The sequence below is a fragment of the Salarias fasciatus genome, chromosome 18 (assembly GCF_902148845.1).
Source record: "Salarias fasciatus chromosome 18, fSalaFa1.1, whole genome shotgun sequence".
Lineage (NCBI taxonomy): Eukaryota > Metazoa > Chordata > Actinopteri > Blenniiformes > Blenniidae > Salarias > Salarias fasciatus.
The window spans coordinates 16,441,773-16,466,297 of NC_043762.1; the positions used below are offsets into that span (position 1 = coordinate 16,441,773).

The window sequence follows — 24,525 nt, forward strand, 5'->3', positions numbered from 1 at the left end:
ATAACAAACCTAAATTTGCATTTTACTTTAAACACCTTACATTTGACAGAGTCTGGTTATTATCTTTCATGTAGTTCAATGCCCTTATCTATTATCTGTGTTTAGTAAAGAACAGGACCTCTCGAAGAACACACACATACACATGTCATATCTCTTTGGGTTGTGGGATGAAGCTACTATAACTACTATACCTGAGGGAAATCCATGCAGGCAATGGAAGACCATGCAGACTCTCCACAGAAAGACCTGCAGTTGAACTCAGATCTCTAAAAGTCTTAACCACTACACTAAAATAGGACCTGCACCTGACATTTAAGTCAAAGAGGTTCATGAAAACAATTCTGTGTTGTTGAACATGTGGATGGCAAATTAAGCATCAATTCATCATCTATATTGTTTCATCTGTTTAAAAGGCATGGGGCCTGGAGCTAATCCAAGCATGCACAAAGCCTCTCACTAAGCAACACATCTATGGACAATTTAGATTTTTTTTTTTTTTTTTGACTATTTGAGGGAAACCATGCAAACTCCACACAGAAAAGCCTCCAAGCACAGATTCAAACTGGGGTTATATCCTTGCCGTGCAGCAAGAGCGCTATAACCACCACCACAACATGCGGCCCTCAATCAATCCTGCTCAGTATTTCATAACATGCTGCACAGATGAATCCTTGTTCCATAATCAGGAGATGCGCTCACATTCCTTCTGCCTACATTATGTTTCCTGTAGAAAACATTGCGCTCTTGCCTAACCTTGTGAATGCTGTTACAGTATTCATAAGAGACAAAACAGATATGACAGTTATGTGTGCCAAAGCTGGAATCTGTTCCTACCGCTGTTCATTTCCATTTTAACAGCGTGATTCTCAGGAGCAAATATGTATAAATGAATGAAGCCGTTCTCCCTGAAAACACCAAGACACTCACACATTTACTTCAACTGAGGAACTGACAAATGATCAAACATGACAGAAACGCATGCATGAGCTATTGCCCACTGACTGCTATGACAAACATAACTAGCATGCAGAGATCAATGAAAGATGACAGATTAGGTTATCTTAACCTCCCCAGCATATCAAAACTACACTGCTCATTACCTCCTCACAAGATTTTTTTTTTTTTTTTTTTTTTTCTTTCCCTGAATTTACCTTCCTGATGAATGCATCGTGCCTTCTCACTCCGTGGCCCACCCTCCTGCTGGCCCGCCTGACTGATGGTTTTGTAACGTTGTTTTAATAAGTGTGCATTAGCATGCAAAAGGTCTCCCGGGGTTCTGAAATACCACCTGTCAGACTTCATTGATGTTATGTTTGCGTTAACTCATGCTATGGTTAAACATCTATAACAGATAATATAAAAATGATTGTGTGTCTAAGTGTTCATACCAAGCGGGGGGAAAAAAACATAAGCCCGGATGAGAGGAGAACAGGGAAAAAAATCCAATACTACAAATGAGATGGATGAATCTATAACTGCTGAGTTTTGCTCGGTGCACTGTGCACACATTTCAGAAGAAGGTAAGAAATGGCCTTGTTTATATATGGCTGCAAACACGTGGAGTAAAAACGAAAGCAACACAAAATTGCCTTAAAACTCAGTTAAGCTATTTCTTTTACATCAATAAATGATTCCCAGTGGCGTATACGAGTTGCTGGTGATGAGATTGACAGGCTGTTTTTTTTTCTTCTGCTGTACGTCTTACAATTGATCTTATTGTTTTGGCGGCGGGTACCTTAAGCCCGCAAAAGCTCTTTCTGCCAGTCGCAACAAACAATCTGATCGATGTCAAATGTGAAGCAAGGCAGACAGTCCCTGATTTGTTTTAATGCTCTCAAGTGCAGCTAAATGGACAGTTAATATTGGATTTGCTTGCAGAAAGTGGAGATGGACTAAATTTTTAAATAGGAGTTAGACTTTAGTCATAAAAGTCTGATCAGTATCCACGTGCATTAAGGCAGTTTGATTCAGCGTGTTTACTTGAGTAACATTTCAGAGAATTTTTTCCTTCTTTTCACTGTTTAAGATCAATGCTGATGTGGACGAGATACACAACAGTACTATGTGAACTCATACACATTTTATGCGTGGCTCAAAAAGATTTACAGTTCGAGCTAAAGCTTCGCTCGTGGTCAAAAATCGCAGGATGGCTTTAAAAGCTGTTATTTTCAAAATGCACTAAAGGGAGCCTGCAGAGTCTGGCAACGGTGAGTCACATGTGGGACAATTTATTGTAATTTACAATTTTATTAGATGGCTCCCTTGCTAGTTACTCTTGATGACTCACTGAAGCTCTACTTTGAAATCCAATGAATTTACAAGCGCTCTGCATATCTGCAACAGCAGCAGAAATAAACCCACAATGCAGGTAGACACTCGCTTTATAGTGGATTGTAATATCTTTTGCAGGTTTTAACAATTAGATTTTTTTTTTAAGCCTGGCCAACAGGAAATATTTAAAATAAATGAGACAGCTATTTTATTTTAAACAATAACTGCAGCATGTGCGTTCGAGTGGAGCTGGCGTTGCTCTGCACCTCTCAGCTTCACAGCGGCTCCAACACACACACGTTCAAAATGCAGGGACACACATCTGAGTTTTTAAAATAACCTACCTAATGAATGTAAGTCAATCTTAATAAATATAGGCCGGCGTGACTGTTTTAAAATTTTTAATCTGCACAACATATCCGATGACTATATTTTGTCCTCAGAATCAATAAACTTGCTGTTCAGTTATATTTTGTAAAACATTCATGACGTCACGACACAAGAATCGTCTCGCTGCTGTCAGGGTTTAATCAAAGCTTTTTCTTCACAGTTTTTGCAACAAAAAACTTGAAAACTTTCAAACTAAGGATATTTTTTTTTGGGACTATCAAAATTGTATTCTTTAAAAGATTAGACCGTTTGATCAACACAATCTTTCAAAATACAGCCTTCAAATAATACTCAGTTCACTGAACACCTGTTTTACCTTAAAATAACTGGTGAAATGATAAGAAAAATTACACCATGGTCAACTGCACTCCATGGTCCACTTTTAGCCCCTTTTCCCCGGACTTTACGGTCTTTGAGACCATTTCCAAAAATTATAAGATTATTGGCTTCTCCACTTTGCTGTAGATTTTTCTGTATTTCGCATACATTGTGTGATTTGTTGCTCGGCCACATTTTAGCCCTCTGGCAGTGAGGATGATATTTTTGAGGCCCTTAAACATCCAGGTTCTGAATGTCTGCTCTTGTGTTGTGTGAACTCAGTTGTCAGAATATGCTGTTAGCTGAAGCACTGCCGGCTGGGCCATCAGCGAGCTGAAGGAAATGGCTTGTTTGTTGTTGGATGCCGCCTTCATGCAGCTGCGAATTGGGAAGTCTCATTTTCCAGTTAATAAAGTTCATTTGACGATAATAAACAAGCAGCATAGCTGCCTCCCGTAGTGCTGCTTTATTGCTGCTGTCAGAGGCCAAAACAGAGACAAACACACTTGATTTCTGCCGCTAACATATCTTCTTATCGCCATGACCATTGTCTTATAGTTATGAACCTCAAGTGTGCCTCACTAAAGCGGCAGGAGTGCTGTATTTCTTGTCTATGAGTTGGAGTAACAGTAAAAATAAAAGAAATACTGTTATGTGTATCACCACTGCTTCCATTTTGAGTGACACTGTTTTTTTGGGGTTTTTTTTTTAATGTTTTGTAAAATTCCCACTTTTCCAGTTGGTTGCTAGCAGTTTGATGGATACTTTTCCCCACTGTGAAGCGATACCTTTCCCAACCATCGACTGTTTACTCACACATCATTAGTATAGACATCATGGCTGTTTTGACAGAGAGGAGCAAAACAAACAGTTGATAGATTTTTAGTTGTTTGTAAGACCTTTGCAAAATGAAGACAGCACACGCTCATGCTGCTGAACCAGCCAGGCTTTGTTTTTTCTTTCTTTTTTTTTTTTTTTTTTGTCCTTGCAGAGTTAGTTGACAGAGGTTGAGCTGCTTCTAAACATCTTAAGAGCATTAAGTGCTCTTGCATCGATTGTTGTCCAGCAATTGCCATCCAGCCATCGAGGCAAGAGCACTTAATAGGAGTACTGATACCTGAGTGTGTTATCTGTCAAGGTCCCTCGCAAATAACTGTGAGATATTAGCCAGCTTGATACGTGAGTGTGTTGTCTGTGGAGTCCTCTTGAGCCGACGACAGCTAGCTTTCCACTAAGTTTATATTTTGAGTTTCACAGGGTTATTTTAGTAATCCATTTTTATCTGAGTGGGTTTTGTGTTTGATGAAATATTAGCATTGTGTTTCTTCCTGCTGTGACTACAGAGGATCTCGTAGTGTTTGTAATAAATTTGTCTGCTTCAATGTGATTTCCCTGAAAATGTATGTACATATGCGTGTTCGTGCGTGTGTGTGCAGTAGGGCGTGGATATCAGAAAGAAATGATGTGTGTGTCTGTGTTTCTGATGTGAACTATTGGGCCGTGTGATTCCCGTCTCAGTGATAGTCTGAGCTGACAGAGGTCGTCGTCGGAGCCACCGTGACATTTACAGCTCGGAGGGCTGTGGAGACTCCCCGCTGTACCTGGAAGTCTGTGATTATCTCAAGCTGTACCAGCAGTCCAGCTGAACGGCGTCCAAGATGTTGGAAGAAAGAGAAACACACACCAGAGTGTTGCTCTAATCTGGAGAGGAGTGATTTCACTGAAAGGCTCGGCGAGGTTCGGAGTGGCAGTCAGACTTTACAGCATCGGTACATTTTAATGAGTTGTTTAATGAGATCCATTATAGAACAGACAGATTCTCTGTTTTATTATTTCATGGAGGGAAACGTCAGCCTTTACTTATCTAACTGACAATATCTGCATTAAGCAAATATAGGCTGTTTAACCTTATTTTACAGATAACCATCTGTTTTTATTTTTAATGTATTTTCTTCAGCATGCAAAGCTTTGGAGCTCTCTTGTACTTTACGCTGCATTCAGTGCTGATTTATAAAAAAAAAAAAAAAAAAAAAAAAAACATGTTTGCTTCTTTTGTAATCTCAATATTTTGACAGTATTTGAAAAAATACCTATTCTCTTTCAAGTTGGAAGTGGCAATGTCCGTTGGTCAAATTATTACTAAACTAGAAACTTGCACAAACCATTTGTTCCTGTAACCTTTTGTCCTACTTTTCTTACATCAATGGCGGGCTACACAATGGAGGCGCCTGCAGTTCTTACTGTGGAATTGTCATTCGTATTCTGTGTTTTATATACGCCTGCATATTTTATATGTGTCCATATGTTGAGTGTGTCTTTGTGAGCGAACACCTGCACACACGTGCATCACCGCACTGCATCGAGTCGTAACTGTCAGACCGTGACCCCTTCAAGCCACAGCGGCCAGCAGCTCACCGAGAAACAGAGGAGTGGGCGGAGAAGGTGAGAGGGAGTGCAGAAATAAGAGAGTGTGAGGTGTGTCGGGGCTAAAGGAGGGCAAGGTTGAGTGGTGCATCTGTGGCGCTGATGTTAAGAGCTAAATAATTGCTTACCGCTGTGAAATCTGCTGCAGAGGAAGGGAGAAGGAGCATGGGGAGGAGAAGGTGAGCAGGAGGAGGGGGAGGAGAAGCACACCGAGATACTCGAGAGGTCGGTCGTGCTATTTATACCTGAATTAGTTATCTCACGCCGTGTAGTTATCTCCGTATATCTTTTCCCCACCTGCAGGTTCTCCTCCCCTCTCGCTCACTTTTTAATCCACTTCTTTGGTGTCTCTTTGACCTCTTTTGTGCTCACACCTCTAGTTTCTTTGTGTTCCGGTTGTTCTTCATCCTGTCGTTCCATTTTTCTAACAATGGGTCCTTATTGGCTCTGAAAATAGAAAACTGTCCCTCTTTGGTTCCAACTTTTAATCCAACTCTGCCGAAGCCTCATTACATTTGCACAGTTTTCTGCTTAACGTGATGAACACCCTTCTACTTCATTTACTTTTTCTTTTTTACATACTATTGAGATATTTCGGGGGGGGGGAGTTGGCCTGGTTATTTCGCGGTCAGACCCATCACCTTTCACTCACAGCTGCAGCTTTAGCGTGAGCTGGTCATTCTTTTTCACAGCTTCCAGTCAAAGTGCTTTGGCCAGAATGCTTTTCGACTCCGTCCTTTTCAGGATTTAAAGTCACGCGGATACATCTCCACGAAGTTCAATTAACAAGCAACACTGACAGTCACAGTTCATCTGATGAATTCCAATCCCACAACTTCACAGGCTACAATTAACACTAATTGCATCACAGACCGCCAAAGCCCCCTGCGGAATGAGAGTGTATTGTCTGCGATAATGAATTCTCGCCGTTCCTATATTGTGTTGTCCGAAAGCAGTCCTGGGTGAATAGATAACCTAAAAGTGTGTGTGCGTGCATTTACGCGGGTTTGGCTGCGTGTGTGTACGTGCTCGCCATCTGCGTGAGCCATTGGTTTGTCACCCCGAGGTCAAGTGGTTGGTGCGACAATCTCCCAAATGCAATTAGAAAGTGGCCGGCTATCTAAAGGAGACTCTGATGAATTGCTCCTGCATGACTTTCTTTAACTGACTCATATTTAAAGTGACTGCAACAAATGAATTCAGACAAACTGCACACGGGTTGAATTCTACCCCTTTTTTTTATAATTATTATTTCAGAATAGGGTCTAAAGAACGCAGCTGGCGTTATTATTTCATTGCAATGAGATTTTTCACTTTGGTGGCCAACGAGGTGAGAAAATCAATTCCAATGTTTTCACATTAGGAGACAAGGAATTTTGTCCTGTGATTGCTCAACATCGCCAAAATCAAAATTGCCTCTGATTCTTTTTCTTTCTTTCTTTCCTTTTTTTTTTTTTTTGGCATATTTCTGTGAGAATGACGACACCATGGGCTCTAAATTGACGGCGCAACTTGGCGATGATCAGCGGCGGAGGCAGCGCATTCCTATTTTCGACAGGCGCAGAAGAGGGTGTCTGGCAGGTCCGCTGCACTTGCGCCGAGATGGGCGTGGCGGCGCACCAGGGGGAGGGGTCGACAGAATCAGCTGGGCGCAGTGATAGTTTCGTGCAGAAGGTGTGAGCAGGCTGGGGAGCGGAGGATCTAATGACCCTGACAGCTTGTCAGTGTCATGAAAGATACACACAATCACTCATGAACCACATAATTGTTTTTATTATCTTCTTTAGCACTAGAACATCCAAGACAATCTGACAGACCATTTGGGTTTTTAGAATTCAAATAAATCTGTTAAAAATAATTCCCCTGTCCTCTAATTCTTTGACTTTTCCTAAATATGTGTCTTGTATGTTTTTCTGAAGCAAATAAGGTCCTAACAATAACACAGATAATATTACAAAGCATTTATACCTCCAAAGGCCAACAGTGGTCTGTGAGACTTATTATTTATTTATTTATTTATTTATTTATTATTATTATTATTATTATTATTATTATTATTATTATTAGACTGATTAAAATGATGCACTTCACGGGGCTTTTTTTTCTTCTGTGATTGATTTGTTTTGGTTCATGCGCGCATCTGAACAGGGGGCTAGCTCTGACAGCAGACAATCAGACAGATGACCAAAAATATCAAGCAAATCCCAAAAGAAAGATAGTAAAAACAGGCATAAATAAGAGATATAAGGTGGAAGAAGCTTTAGCAATGATACAGGAGGTCAGTGAGGGGGAATCGGATGGCGGAGACGTGTCGGACATCAGCGATCTTGACTGGAGTGAAGAGGAGGAATGTTCTGAATCAGAGTCAGAACAGTCGCGGGACAAACAGCGAAACAAATATAATGCTGCTGCCCCAAAAATACCTGACCGACCTCCAGCTGCTGTACAGTCCAGCGTAGAACCTGCAGTGGCGCATGGAAGCGCTCACGCGTCACCTCCAGGTAGAGAATTACTGTAGGCTGCTGTCAGTTTACAACTAAATAATAATAACATAAAATGGTGTAAAATTATTATTATTATTATTATTATTATTTAAACTAATGTAATAAATCTGAGCACAACAGTGAACACGGTATTGACAGCAGGGGCACTGCAGCGTCTCCAGATGTGCCAGTTACAGATTCAGGTAAAATATTATATCCTCCATTAAAGTACAGCAAACCATGTATTTTTCGTTTCCAAAAATTAATTTTAGAACGAACATATTTTCTGAATAAATACCTTTGTCCTGTTGAGCCTGCAGTCCCAGAATAAAATGAGCAGGGTGAGGACGGGTCGGTGTGGGAAGGTGTCCGTCCTGGTGCGCAACCGGGGAGACTTATTTTACTAATTTTAATATGTTCTTGATTATTATTGACAGTTAATAATACAACTATTTTGTGTGTGTTGGCGTGTGTGTGCGTGTGTATCAGGGAAACGAGTGCGCGGAGTGTGAATGAGAGGTACGCTGCGCAAATGCGCACTGTAAAAAGTTCAATACATTTTAAAACCTGATTTTAGGCATTAATAAAGCAGATATGAGGCAGACGTTTTGCTGATCCACTTGATTTAATATTTTGTTTCTTTACCTTAATTTCTAATGCATTAGATTACAGAAAAGCAACCTGTTGGTGTGCTCCTGCGCAAAAACACTGCATATGACAGCCTGGCTGACCATAGTGGCCTTTGGAGGGGGGTAAGAATGCTGGCAACACGTGAAGCAGAGTGGAGGACGGAGCAGATAGCAGATGTCGCCACCATTCTCTCATAAATGATTATCCTTTGTCTGGGATGGCCGGAATGCCATGTGTGTGATAGGAATTACAGGGAATCATTTCAGAGGACATCGATCTGATGACAACTGAACCAGCAGTCCTAAGTAGACTCACCCAGCTCCGCTGTGCAGCTGCGCTGAGTGATTGGCACCTGTAATTCTTTGTGCTTTCCCAAATGTATCTTTAAGAGTTATGATGCACACAAATAAAAACAGATTTTCCCTTTCCCTACAAAGTCTGTATGTAGCCGCTAAATGCAGGGTGTCTGCATTTTTATTTCATTTGTCTGGCTCCCCAAGCTCTACAAGAGATTATTTATTTCAAAATGCAGTCATATACATTGTTGCTTCACTATGGTTTAGTATTGAGGCCAGGAAATAAAATGTATTTCATCATGTTAATGTAGCAGTGTCCTTCTTTGAAAAAAAGGAGAGGTGTTCATTTGATTGGTCAAATTGTGCTCAGCTGGGTTAAACCCACTTTCTCTCCTCTCTCTTGCGCCACCTGCGCCGGTGGGCGGGATGGAGGCGTGACTGCGCCTGGTTCACGAAATTGGGACAATTTTCTGGACACGCCCCGTTGACTTTATCCGCCGACGGCGCACTCTGCCCTCCGCTGACAGCGGGCGGATTCGGCGCAGTCAGCGAAGTTAGAGCCCCATGTGTGAATAGGTCCTTCAGTTGATATATACTGTATAAACTTGGATTTACTACCAATGCTTGATGGCCTGGATAGAAGCACAAAACCTAAACTGTATTTATGATTCAAATGGAGGATTTCGGAGCGGTTTAGTGGTGTTGTTGCTGGTGCTCTTGACTCACTGTGAGAAGGTTCACTCTGTTGTCTCTAAATTGCTGATAGCTGTTTGATTGTCCAGTGTCAACTGTAATCAGCTCACCAAGTGAAGTTGGGTGGGTACGAAAGATGGATGGATGGTAAAGAAGCCTTTGATCATCGAGGAGCAGGCATATTACTGGTGATGTGCTTGTTTACCAAGCCTTGGGTTGTTTCCATCGTGTGAAGTTTTCTTCATAGCACGGTCTCTTATTCTTGTTCTCGAATAGCAGGATTCAGCTTTGAGTGAATATTCAAAGAAACGTACGTCAGGCAGTGGCAGAAAACTTCAGAGCCACTACTTATATTTGACAACATACACTCGAGTTAGCTACCTGCTGCGTGGCGTCCTCGTCTTGCTCTCACAAAGAACCTCAGAGACAGCAGGATGAAAATCCTTTTAAAGCCAACAGGGGAAAGGCTTATTGAAAGGCCATGTACCTTACTTTGTTTTATCCTCCCTCTTTCGGTTTTATTCTTCTTCTCCTCAACCCGTATTCTCATCAAACTACATTTTACAGGCATTACATTTCTTCAAAACACTGCAGACAGAAGCATTTGATAAAACAGAAATAACCTTCATGTGGTCAATCCTGCCATCGCGTAAACTGCATTAGCCTGAACAACTGTAGGCACTTTAAACTCATCTGTGAAAACACAAGTCTTGTACTCTGAGGTGAACACGACTGTAAAACTCCTCTACAGTCGGTTTGGGAAAAAAGACTTTAAAAATTATTTCCAAGTTCGTCTAAATTTCTGCAGCGATTTCAGTGGTGACAGCCGGAGCACAGCAGCCTCGCGCCGTACAGCCTTGTTTCTAGAGTTATGCGACTGCGTGCCCCTTCTATGTTATGTCTCCGACGAACACACAAAGGCTGGCGTAAACAAACCTGTCACCTTGAAGCTGGTGGCACTGTTGAACTCCAACCCGCAAATCAGAAATTTCTGAATGTAAACTACAGAAACTCCATTTTTCGTGATGTGATTTTTGCTTATCTTGAAAATGTAATGCTGCCTGACACTGACAAGGCGATGAATACCTCAATTTCACGTTTGTCCGCGTTGTGTGTCTGAGTGCACGATGGACTGTTTATCCATTCGTCTTCTATGACGCTTCTCCAACTAGCTGAAGGCATGAATGTTCACCCCGGGCAGGTTGAATGTCCTTCACAGAGCAAACACTGACAGTCAGCCTTACCCACATTTATGCCTGCAAGCAGTTTACATTTACCAATCCGTTAATCATTTTTTGAACTGTGGTGGGAAAGCTCACTCACACAGAGGGAGAACATGCAAATTTTGCAGCAAAAGGTTCACAACTAGACTGAAGCAAGAGACATTCTACTCTCTGTGTGAGGCAAGAGTAGCAGGTTATATATCTCAGTGTATCTATATGCATTTTTTTTTTTTACATTAATGTCAGTTAATCCTGTGAATCGTCTCATGATGTTGCTTTGTGAAAGGCGCTGCACCGAATAAGTGTCCTTATGTCATGCACATATATTTGTGTGTGTCGGGGTGTAGTTGGAGTTTATCTGTGGGTCAGTAGGGGGATCAGGCGTAATCCAGTCATTAATTAAACGAGAGGAGCGAGGGCGACTGTGAGCGCCGCACTGAAAGCAGGAGGCAGAAGGAATCAGGGCTTAAAGCTGCCTGACACCGGGTCTGCTTAGGAGCGCACTTTAATCAAGGTCTTACAGCTCCCTGCCACCATGCACGCACGCACACACACACACACACACACACACACACTCACATCTTAACACTGAAGCGTTTTTGTCGTCGGCGCCACACAAAGACAGACAAACGGGCACAGACTCACCAGATGGTGCCTCGACAGAGTTTGATTAAGAAAAGGAATTAACGTGATTGAATCTTTTTTGCTATTGAGGCTTCGCAGAAAAAAAGCTTTAAAAAAAAAAAAGCGGGTTCATCTGAGGTTTTTTTTTTGTCTTTCAGGAGTCACTTTCTGCATTTTTGACTAATCCTCATGTGAAGTGATATACACCACGTTGTGAGCAGATAAAACCATCGGGAGATTTTTACAAGTGCATGATTGGTGATCACTCACAACGTCAGTCCACTCGTGACATACAGGGGATCGTTCGTACGACTTCCCTGTTTCCACTTCTGTTTCCTGCGGCTCACATTGTTGGACAGCATGACATGGACACTTGAACAACCCACCCCTCTCAGATAATTGCCTCCTGGGTGTCAGAGGTTGAATCAGCCACAAGCCCTCACCAGAAAGAGAAGAAAGGCATTTAAAATCACCGCTCCTGACTGAATTCTGCACTGACTTTCATGTAATTCTGGTTTGTCACAGCGGTTTTCATATGCTGATTTATTCTTGCATGGACCGAACATTTTAGAATAAAGTATTCACCTTTTTCAATCATGTTCAAGTGACCAAGCTTTTTTATTCCTAGTCAGGTTTTTGTGTGCTTTTATAACATTCATACACAACTGTACCTTCAGGTCTGGAATCACAATTTCTCATCGATTTACAATATATTTACCAGTACACTCCAGTGCAATCATTTTGTTATTCTGCAGGTTGGCTCTGTGATTTCTACTTTCCATCTGTACCGACATGATCAGCAGATCATCTTCCTCCAGCTCACCCCGTCACTGGCCTCCTTTACGTTCGCTCCAACAGTTTTCATGTCCTACTTCAGTACATCCTCTCGGAGATCTTCCTCGTCTTCTCCTGCCAGGAAACTCCAACATCATTCGCCATATCCACTATCTCTTCTCAGCACATTTTCAAACCATCTTACTTTATCTCTAAACTGCTCTATCGTATCCCTCTGATCTTTTCATTCAAACCCCAGCGTCTTCATCTCTGCCACCTCTGCGCTTCCTGTCTTTGAGACACCGCCGCTGTCTCCAAACCACTCCGTCAAGCCCGCACACTGTTTTTCACCTCTTTTGCGCTCCGCACATTGTTCCAGGTGTTTGACTTCAGGTCTTTGAACTCATCAAACTTCATTACTTCTACTCCTTGCATCCTTGTCGTTTCACCACTCTCCCTCTCGTTCACACATGCATTGTGACTTTCATTCATTTTTGTTTTAATCTGGACCATCGAATGTGGAGTTTGCTTGTTTTCTCTCACTGTCTAAATGCTATCATAATAAGTTCATTGGTGATTTAGAATTAAGAGTCTGTGTTTGCCATGTATTGACTGGTCATCCTGACCCGGTACCCCGCAGATGGTAATCATCAAAGAATTACAATCACAGGAAAGGCAGAGGTCTGTGTTTACTTAGAACTGGTATCTCCTTCTTTGCAGCTGAGGCAGACAGGTTAGAAGAAAGATCAGAACAGAAGCCAACTTTCTGTCATCTCGGTGTCATCAGAGCCATTCTGTGGTGTGGCGGTCAGCGCTCCTGCCTCGCAGTGAGAAAATATGTCTGGCTCATGTCTATTTGGAGGCATTTCTGTGCAAAGGTTGCATATTCTTCCTTTTTGTGTTGTTTAAAAGTTTCTTTCTACAATCCAAGGATGTAAAACTGTCAACAATTCAAAGAAATGCATAAGCTCCCATTTGCAATAACACATTCACAAACTCTCTTTCCTTCTCAATAACACAAATGTAGAGAAATGATTTGGAAGGAAGCATCAGTATATTATTAAACGGCCAGAACAGACTTCAGATTAAAATGCTGTTTTGCTCAGTGCAGCACTCACAAAGATTAGAAACTCTGAGTGAGCGTTTGTTAAGTCCAGCAAATTGAAATGAAACTAATATGAAATGAGATGTGCTGTCAAGCCCCGTTACTTACAGTAGGAACTCACAGATTTGTTCTGGCTCTTTGTGACAGCATGTTCATTTGAGGAGAATCATTTTCACATTAATTGTATCCATGTTGTCTTTTTCCATTACATCGGTAATTTAACATCCTGTGATGTACATGTTCCCTGACAGCTTGACATTTCCCGTCGATGCAGTTTATGCCGCTCAAGCTTTCCGTGGAGTACCATCTATTTCAGATGATTGCTATTATCTTGCTATTTTTTTTTTTTGTGCTGACTCTTGCACTTTGCTCTCAATCTGCCGTGGCAACATGCCAACTCCTCGAAGGGGGGAAAAAAAAATCTATGTATTTTGATATTTGCTTTGAAAAGCGACAGTTTTCCCCCATGACGTATCGGCCAGAAGATTAGACTTCATTTTCCCTGTGCACCTCACTGGGGTGAAATTATAGCGTTCCCTGTGGTGAGGCTGCTGGTGAGGAGTTTGCTGACATGGCAGGAACCCGTCTGAAATCTGTGTATTTACCATTTCCATATACATTGCCACATCATATTCCTCCTTATCCCCCTTTTCCACTCTCCCTTCTCCTCTGTTGCTCCCCTAAACTTTCCTCTTACCTAAACTCTTTAATGTTTGCATGTAAAAACGTGTCTCGGAAAAATAAATTCACCACGACAGATGGAGCGGGAAATGGATTTGCATCCAACCTCAGAGTTGAAGCACCTTTTTCCTGCAGCAAACCATGAAGTCAAGGTTTATGCATAAAGGCTGCACTGGCAAATTGCTCTATAACCACTCTTTAGGCCCATCCAAGACTGTACTTACCGAGTGCACACAGGAAACACCAAGCCTGTTGGTCATGCACATCACTCGCTGTGTAAATATACATTTAAAAAAAATACATGCATATTATATCACACCATCATATTGCAGGCTCTTCTACTCCATTGACATTTTATGAGGGAAGATTTAAAGACAACGTTTTTTCAATAAATTCCTCAGCTCCACTTGTTTTGACAGCCTCATTGAACATTTTGTCAGTATATGCATGATTTACTGAAAGAATCTTGATTTGTTTGTGCACGCTGAGAGCCTTTGTGGTTCATGTGCAATTTGCAGGGTGATTAAATATAATAGCCAGTTTTACAACATGTGGATACTTGAATATTAGAGGGTCAGTATGTTGATAAAAACAATAAGAACAACAGCGGAAATCATGAAAACACAGCAAGACTGTTGAAGAAAAACAATAGGGAAAACCTCTTGTAATAAAACCTCAGCATATCAAAGTGGGAAGGAGGATAACAGCAGCTATTTCTGCGAAACAAAACAGTGACCTGATTTGCACCTTTCTTTTCAATACATTGAATACAGGGGGAATCATAAATAACTCAAAAGCTTTCAGGGATTGTAAAGCATGTTATGTCTGTATTTTCCTGTCAACCGCCCGACATGGCATATTCTGGAAGGCAAATGTGTGAAATGAATCGTGCGTGTTGTTTTTCCCATCTGTCAGAGGCGAACCTCGGCGCACACTGTATCGATGTTTGTGCCTCATTGAAACAAAGATAAATTTTATGTCACATTATAAGGATGTCTGAGAAGGAAATTAAGGAAAAATCTGAGATGCAAATCGGAAGATGTACTCAAAAGTGAGAAGCAGCCAGTGGTGTGAGGGAACTCATGGTTTTGTCTGCAGGGTTTGAGCCCATGAGCTGAATTCCCAAAGCTACCAGGCTGTTTGTTTCCGCTGTGCCCCCCTTGTGCTGGGAGAGATATCAGCCGGCACAGGGTCAGCGCACTGCAGCTCTTTCTTCCCTTTGCAAGAAGATTTCCCAAATCCCTGAAATGAACACTTGTGCAGAGGATGAACTCCTCAGATGATTCCAGAGTCGCAAACACAAACACACAGAGACACACAAACACAATACACAGGCCGAGCCTGGTAAGACGCTCTGTGGAAGAGACAAATGTCATTTTTTTGTTGAGCTGGCACAGTTTGACACACTTCAGAAATTATTTTTTCTCTTAACTATACCCCAGGAGCTGTGTGTGTGTGCAACAAAGGCCTCTGTGTCCAGAAAAAGGACAGAGACTGAAATTTGAAGTGATGCTGTAAAGAAAATGCCGCTCGTGTTTATTGTTGGTTTTTACTTCATTACCCACAGTCGGATTCATCCCTAGTCGTCTGAGCTGCGCGGGAGCGACTGCTGGGTTTAAGAAAATGACTAAGGGCACAAAACAATGCAGAAACAATTGAAGCAAATAATGAGATTTTCCCAGCAGTGTCATAAGAGAAAATTAAATTAATGGAAAAAATCAATTCATTATGTATGTTTGCACATGCTTGAGGTTGTTTGGTTCACGCACACAGTGTTGGACTGATATTAAGTGATTGTTCAAACTTCTAAGGTCTAATTGTCCTGGTTTCTTTTTTCTTTTGGTTCTAAAAGTCCTGAGTCCCCAATGTCTGCCCACTGATGAGGCGCATGCTGCGCAAAATTTTCCCTTTCTGTTGTGGAACAGACACACAGAGTCCCATTATTTCTCCAGGGTTTTCTGTCTCTCTGTAATTTCATCTTTTTTGAACTCACACGGTTCATTTCTCTTTTTCACAAGGGGGAAGATTAGCGTTAGCCACCCGACTGATAAATTACTTTCTTGTTCAAAATTGTCTAAAAATTGTTGTTTAGAAGCATCTCTTTTTAATTTTCGCTTGATGTTTATCACAATCTTTCTCATTTACCACCGTCACACTGTTTCTGTTTTGTCTTCCTCGGCTTTAATTTACTTTTTCCACACAGATCTTCCCGTCATGATCAAAAACTCACAGAAAGAGAATTTTAAATTCCTGTGCATGAACCCTCCCAAACATGAATGACTCCGAGAAACACAGCAGCATCAATACTTAATTGTTATTGACTTTAAAAGTTGCCTCTTGTTTCTCCTTCTCTGTCTTTTTTAGGGGAGATTTGTGCCTTTAACATCTACGGCCAGGATGCTCCTTTTGAGGCTGTGGTGCTGAATCGCACATCAGGAGAAGGAGTCCTGAGGGCCAGTACCCCCGTGGACTGTGAGATCCAAAAAGAGTACACCTTCATCATCCAGGCCTATGACTGCGGGGCCGGGCCCAGCGGCGCCGACTGGAAGAAATCTCACAAGTAAGTCAAGCAGTGTGTTTTTGTCTGTATTGCACTCCTCCCTGGTTAATGGCTCTGGTTTTCTCTGTTGCTATGACTAATATTGATTTCCAGTAATTGGTCATAATTTGCAGACTATATGGTATTCTAGACAGCATTAAAAAAAAAATGTCCCATGGAGTTTGCAGGTTTTGTGACTATGTCAACATTTCAAGCCAGCCCTGTCTGATCCCGGTCCTGAACGGCCGTGGTCCTGCACCCTCTCTTTGCTCCAGCGCACCTGAATGTATTCACTGGTTCATTGTGAGGATTTCTGCAAAGCACTTTCATGAGATACAGGTGTGCTGGAGCACAAACTACACACAAAAGCGAAACAGGTGCCCTCCGGGACCAGGATCCAGCACCCCTGCTGGAGTCTGTTCAGAACTATGAAAGCGTCTTTATGCTGTCCCAGTAGTTCAGAATCGGTACTGCTGCTTGCTATTCATCATGTCATTCATTTGTATGGGAGCCTTTGTTACTGGGATTTTTTTGGAGGCTCTCAAACTGAGAAACTGGGTGGACAAAAAAAAAAAAAAAATAAATAAAAAGAAAAACTCAAATAAAAGCACCTGCCAATGTGAGTCATTTTAATGTAATCTCAAAAATAATGATTGTGTTTGACTAACAGAGTAAAACTACAGTAAAAAGGAGTAGATGTCTTGAATGACTGAACTGAATTGTACCAAAATAAATAGACCGGTCATGAATGTGCGTACAGATTGTGCAAAAAGATGAAACAATCCTATTCTTAATTAACAGAAAAGCAGATAAGGACACACGGGGTTTGTACATCTAGAAAGATAAGTGAAATTGTATTGACTGTACTGTAAGTGTTGGTGACTTGTTTTCAATTAATAAAGTTCTTGCTAACTTTAAATCAATATGTGGTTGAAAATACTGACATGCTCCAAGGTTCTCAGAGTTTATTATAAAATCGCCTTCAGTGGTTTCACTTGGAGTTCAGAGCTATAGAGAAAAATGCCCTCATTAGATCTAGCGTTTTGCTGTTTCCATTTTCTGCCGTCTTTTTGTATTTTCGCTCATCCCTCGGAAGTTGAGGCGGCGGCAGCAGAGACATGCAGATTGGTCTGAGGGTGCGTCCTCCTAACGGCCTATCAGTAGAACGTGTGCCTGTATGGCTGTGCAGCGGCGACATGTGAACGAGACTGACAGATGGGCGGATCGGCATGGACAGCAGCAAATCGAATGTTCGGCCCTTCAGTCAGAGACTAGAACCCACTAAAATAAAAGCGGATATGTTTTTACCGAAAGAGAGGAAGAATAAGAAGAAGCGAGGGCTTCATCAGCTCAGGGATCTGTGATGATTTTTTTTTTTTTCATGGAAGATGAATGACACACTGAATACACGCACGTGTGTATGTGCATGTGTGTGTGAGATGTTATCACGGCGTGACATTCTAAATAGGCCTCATTAAGCTAATGCCATTAATTAGCCAGATGTGCTTCCTCACGTACACTGCGACTCGTTGTCAGAGAAGGTCACCGATGGAGAAAACTCCATGATACATCTACGTTACTGCTCCATTTGTATACTGACGTGCACAAATGTTATCCTACAGCCTGCCTAATACCTTCCAGCAGATGCAGTTGTGTGCCTGTGTGTGTCCTTGAATCTGACTGGAAAATGTGAGAGAAAATAAAGTATTTTTGTTAAAGATTGAAATCATAATTTCTTTCGGTCAAACATGTGCCTGTTGGTTATCGAGTTGTCAGTTGCCTTAAAATTATATGTTCGTGACAACCAATTTGCCAGATAAATACAATCAGAAATCACCAGAATGTTTCAGTTGCCTCACTAACTCTTTTGTTTCTGAAATAAATGTTTTACCTATAACCACCCTCAGCTTTTCGCTAACTAGTGTATTCCGCCAGATTGACAGTGAGAAAGGTCCTAATCAATTTCAATCGTCACTAATGACTTAAAAAGATCTCTCGCTCTCTCCTCTCTCCCTTCCGCCATCCATCTCGCCTTTTCCTGTGTCCTGACGTTCCCTTCTCCCCATCAGTCATTTCCACTCCACTGTCTGTGCATCATTGTGCCCTTTTTAATCACTGCTCTCTCTCTCTCTCTCTCTCTCTCTCTCTCTCTCTCTCTCTCTCTCATATCCAGGGCGGTGGTTCACATCCAGGTGGACGACGTCAACGAGTTCAGCCCGTTGTTTCGGGAGCCACTGTACAAGGCGTCAGTAACAGAAGGGAAGATCTACGACAGTATTCTGCAGGTTTTTCATGTTTATGTTAATATGGATCCGTCCGTCTCCGATTCTTGATTCATACGAATGATCGTTGCAGAAAGCAGGAGCTAATCCCAGCTGGCAACGGAGGAAAGGCTGGATAGAACTCGGATTAGTCACCAATCCGAAATATAGCTAACGCAGACAAACACACAGATGTACGTATTCTGAGTCACCAATTAACCCGACATGCTTGAGTTTGTGTTTGGAAGCCGGAGAAGCCCACACAATCAAAATGAGAAGAACATGCAAACTCCACAAACCAGGAATCAAGATTTCCAATTTCCAATATATCTGATGAAATTTGATCCATGAAAAGCAACATTACATATAAAAAAAAAAAAAAAAACTGGCACTGGGTGTGGAAGAGGACTTTTTTTGGGCTGTTCATTGGAAATAAAAGGTAAAATAGATGTTGGTTTTTGCAGGTGGAAGCTTGGGACCAGGACTGTTCACCGCAGTACAGCCAGATCTGCAACTATGAAATTGTCACAGCAGGGACTCCGTTTGCGATCGACCGCAATGGTAAGTTAGTTCACGCACGTGCGCAGGCCTTAGTTGGTCTGGACAGTGACGTGATGAGGAGCGAAGTGTATGTCTGAGAGAGACACTGGGCCGACAGAGCGAGGAGGCCTTTGCGCGCTCGAGGCGGTATTCATGTGAAATTTTCATTTAAAGTAATTATACTGATGGGTCATTATTTGCGTGACACAAATTAGGTGCAGTCGTTAATTAAACACATCTTTTATAGCGAAGACATGGAATGAAAGACAAATAACAACTGTCAGTCCACCTTTTGTTAATTTGTTCTGCTACCTGATGCAGCTCAGTGGGAGATTGCTGCTGGGTGTTTCCACCATGAAGGAATTAGAGTACAACTGACAAATATCTAAGAAAATATATTATCTGTTTTGTTTTGTTTTTTCTGAAGTGAAACTAACAAAAGCAAATGCATTTTTGAAAGTTAAACCTGCAAATGTATTTTTACATCTTTCAAAATTGATTGTTAAATCTGTGCTATGGATTGTACTTGCAGCACAATAAAAAGCCGAATCAGAAAACCACGGACATTTTGAGTCTTGCCGAGGATCTGTAGTACATTTATAGTACACTGAGCTCTTTAATAGACGTACCCGTCTGACTTCGTACATAGAGAGAAAGGATAATGTTGTGACGGCAGGAGCAGGAATTCTTGGGCTGCACATGTTCTTTCTGTGATTGCAGCCACTTAAACCTGCATGCGAGGCACAGAAAGTTTGAACAAAAGAGAGATGTAGAGAGCTGGAGATAACACAGACAAATGAAATGAAACATGCGACATTCAATGGAAAGTAGACTCATGTAAACGCTGTCTGGGGATGAGCTTGACGCAACAGTCGCTCTCTGTTCCAGCGAAACAGCGAGACTTTTCACGAATGTACACTGAACAGGAGAATATTGTGAAGACAGGTATGAAATGCAGGAGGAATCAGGCAGACAAGTGTGAATGACGCCTTTTTCTCGCAATAATGTTTTGATCCCTGAAGTAGCTTTATATCCATCCACAGCTCAAAAGTTAACTTGACAAAGATCCACCTTCAGCTTTGCAGTTTCTCCTTCAATTTTTTTTTTCCCATCTGCTCTTGCTCATTTGGGGCTTTATGCCAGACGCAGTTGACTGGGGAGGTGTAGTTTATATTTGATTAAATGTTATTCTGAGCATATCTACCTATATAAAATTTCAGCGGTGGGATTTGCACCGTCTTCTCCCTGAGCCTCAATATCCTCGCTGTGATCTGAGTGCTGCATAATCCAAAGTGAAAGGAGACTGACAGCCTTTGCTTCGATGTCTGTATTGGTTGGATCGGATCACACATCGCTTTTCTTACTGTATTCCCACTTTTATCCTGATATTTTATGTTTTTTGAGTTGTCTTCTGTCGCTGTATTTTTACAATAATTTGCCTCATTTTATGAGAACTTCTTCCAGGCACACAAATATTGCTTAGAAGGAACTGGGAAACACAGGAACTGCTTTATAGAGCCGAGGCAGATTTGTTAACTGTGCAAGATAAGATATAGATGTCAGCAAACTGTTGGATAGATAATGGTCACATTATCACTGACAGGAACCTGGCAATGAAGGTTAATTCGATTCTGAAATATCTCCGTGTGGAGTAATAATCATAAATTGTCCCTCAATCAACATTAAGTTCAAGCGAAATTGCCAACGTCAAACGTTGTTCCTTCGAACTGAATATTATATTTCTGTGATTTCACTTAGGTGGCTGACAGCCACACGCAGCTTAATTTAAGTGAGTAGAAAATCCTCCGCCCCGGGGATGGGTGACTTAGATCATTTTCATTTTCAAATACTTTCAATTGACATCACATCTAATTGTGGTAACATGAATTTCCTTTGCTGATCACACTTTGAAACCAGTAATATATACATTTGTGAGAATTAGTTTGGCACCCAATGTCAGACCTGCACGCTTATCAGTACACTTTGGGATGCCAAAGTACTGTATTACAAGCACTTCTCAAAATTATACTGTGCAGCTCAACAACGCTGCAAACTGCACTCCGAAAATTAACATAAAGCTAAATTAAAACCTCCCCAGACAAAACAGTATTGCATTTGTTTGTGTTTGTCTGGAGACAAATTTGAAATTCAAAACGAGACATTTACCACAAGTAACACCAGGTTTCCCCTGAGCGGCTCATATTTTTGTGAAATAACCAAATAAATACAATGACCTAGACAAACTTCATTAAATGCACACACACGCACACACACACACACAAAGATTCTGGCTCACAGTGAGGGTGATTTTGTCTGTGTCCAAAAACTATCCTATAAGCTAATTCTAATCAACTTACAAGCAAATCTATAGGAAAAATGTAAACAAAAAGCTGCTCAAATTTTAATTATTAACAAGAAAAAAACAGTTAAATGACAATACTCTGTTCCACAAATGAATGAATTTGTGCTTAGTCTTTATTTGCATTGTTTTCAGTAGCATAGCAGAGCTATTAGATGGCAAACGAGAGTCCTTTGTTCCAGTATTTAATGATTTTATTAAGTCTCTTCGAGTCTGATTTAAAAATGTGAAATTGTGCATTTTTGGAGTAACTCCATTTACAATACTGGATCCTAATTTCTCAAAGTACTTCAGGACATTTAAAAAAAATTTCTTCATTGCCTGACTCTGTATGCCACCAGCAGACATCTTGACCTTGTTCCAGGCGGACTGTCACTCTTTATACTCTTTATACAGCGGCTCAAGCATCCTGAACAGCATGTCTGAAAAATGGGACACTATCAGTTCTTTCACCTTTCCAAAAATCCTAATTTGTAACTTTTTTTACACTGGCTCTGTGAAGATATTCAAGTTTTGATGCAGCCCTGAGTCCATTAACTACCTTCACATACTGATAAGAAGCTCTTAGATAAATTCATAGTAAAGTCGTTTGAAACTGGTGAGATTTCAAAGTTAACGCTCTACATCAGACAGGTGCCTTTGATGGGTAAAGACGATGAGGTCAGAGGTCACCCGCTAAATAAACCACAAACTGAAAATGTCCTGTCAGAATTAAACGTAACCTCGGGTTGCACCTTTGGAAAATCTAGCAAATGGTTGAGATCCAGTACCTTTCCTGTTGCTCTTCACGCCAGCTGCAGATCAGACAGTCACTGAAGGAATTTTTTTTTTTTTTGTCGGAACTGCCAGTTTCTGACCTCCTCACACTTTTTTCCTCTGACATTTCAGCTCAGTCCCCCCTCTCCCCCCCCCTTTTTTTTTAACTGCACTGCTGTGAGCTCTGAACTGATTTATGTCTCCTCTGCTCACCTCCTCTGACCTCCAGTCTCCTCTCTTCCCCTCTCCCTCGGCAGAGGGACAACCTTTCATACCGCAAAGCAAATGCATCCAAATATACATGCAGCTAAGATGTTTTACTTCTCACCATAAATGTGGACCCAAGAAAATGCGACAAAACTTATACGAGGAGCCCTCAATCCGACCAGCATTTCAGTTGCAATTAAGAGTCAGCTAAGGCATTTATTCCTGGTTTCATGTAATTCCCACCGTTTTCCATGTAACCCTCTTGAGGCCTTTTGGCCAGCTGTAATACAAAACAGTCAACTTTGGTCATAGATGAAAATATGATAAAGCAGAAAGTCACAGGAGAGCAAAGATAAAGGCAAATAGAAAAATGTAACAGAAAGGGGGAAAAAAACCAGATATACATTTCTGAAAAGCTTTTTCCTTTAGTTGAGAAAGAGTTGAGGGTCGTGGATTTTTCAAAAGATAAAGGAGATCTAACACTAGTGGGAGAAAAACAAATCTGGGCTGAGTAGTGGGGCAAATAATCGACCAAGTGAAGATTGAATCACCTTAAGCAACAAAAAAAGAAAGTTGTGATTTCTGCAACAGTGGCTGGAAAATGTATGAATCACTACAGTAATTACAGCAATTTACTAGAGAGCAGGAGTCAGTCAATAGCTGGAGCATGGATATTATGTCATAAAGGTTTGAAAGTGTGGAATTTAAAGCATAATGGATTTACAGCATTACATGCCTTTAAGTGTCTCATAATGACAGGTGATGGGAAATTACAGCACTATGAATTTCCTGAGTATTTTAGCCCGGCGTGGTGGTGTCATCCAGGGCACCTTCATGAAAACTCTGAGACCTCGTTATGACGAGTAATACAGTAATGACCACTGATGCAATCATTTGGACATTTTCGCAGTATTGAAGTGTTAACGATAGCTTAACAGTAGTGTCATTATGTATTTATTCATCGTTGTAATAACATTTTGCCAATCATGTAAGAACGTATTGGACAAATGAAGGAGCATTAAAAATGCTTGTGGAATTTAATGACTGCAGCCAATAATGTCACAATGCAGAAATAGGGCTACATTTCTTGAGAGTAAAGTATTTTTTGGCAGGTTTTTGTGCAGGTTGTTTATGCAAAATAGGTATAGTGGACAGAATAGTAGCCTCATTTGTTAATATATTATATATGCAATGTAGTACTCTCAATCATTGTTGAATTTTTTTTTTTTTTTTTTACTATTTTATTACATTATTGACTTTTGTTTGGCTTTATTAAATTCAGAATGGCTGTGATTGTTCCTTCATTGGAATTTATTACATTGTAAACCCATATAGCATTCTTAGTTGTAACATGAATGTAACACCTTTTTCATCTTTCACTGTTCTCACACTGTTTCCATTATAACAGATGAATATCATCCATTGTTGTATTCTTTCACTAAATGTACAGAAAGGCATTGTTATTGCAAAATGCAATATGCATTTGACCTTGACAGTTTTCTGTAAAGTGCTTCAATCAATAGAAATAGTTTCACTTTCCATTTTATAATTGTTTGTTCGTTGTTTTCAAAAAGTAGTTTCTTCAATACAAAGTCGGTTTCAATTCTTGCTCAGCGGAAGTATTTCTTGCTTTATTACTGCCAGACATGCACTTTGGTTTACTTTTGTCTGCTGGAGAGTAATCATAATAATGTTGCTTTTGTTTGTTATTCCTTCAGGTAACATCAGAAACACGGAGCGTCTGAGTTACGACAAACAGCAGAGCTACGAGATTATGGTGACAGCCTTCGACTGCGGCCAGAAGAGAGCCAAGGAGGATGTGCCCGTGCATATTGAAGTCAAGCCTGTCTGCAAGCCTGGATGGCAAGGTTAGTGATGAAGGAACAGCCCTGAAAGTATTTGCATAATGTTATAATTTCCAATGCAATAATTAGCAGAAGTTTACTTTTTT

The 24,525-nt window shown here is 41.0% G+C and overlaps 1 protein-coding gene across 1 annotated transcript in view; it reads left to right on the top strand.

The window, feature by feature from the left end:
* The window catches only part of LOC115405538 (calsyntenin-2-like), a 155,053-nt gene that overhangs the window by 93,980 nt on the left and 36,548 nt on the right, over positions 1–24,525 (top strand). The window contains exons 3-6 of the mRNA XM_030115143.1: positions 16,277–16,472; positions 18,625–18,736; positions 19,177–19,273; positions 24,293–24,442. Of these exons, the coding sequence (XP_029971003.1) occupies positions 16,277–16,472; positions 18,625–18,736; positions 19,177–19,273; positions 24,293–24,442 (555 nt within the window). The remainder of the gene's footprint in view (positions 1–16,276; positions 16,473–18,624; positions 18,737–19,176; positions 19,274–24,292; positions 24,443–24,525) is intronic.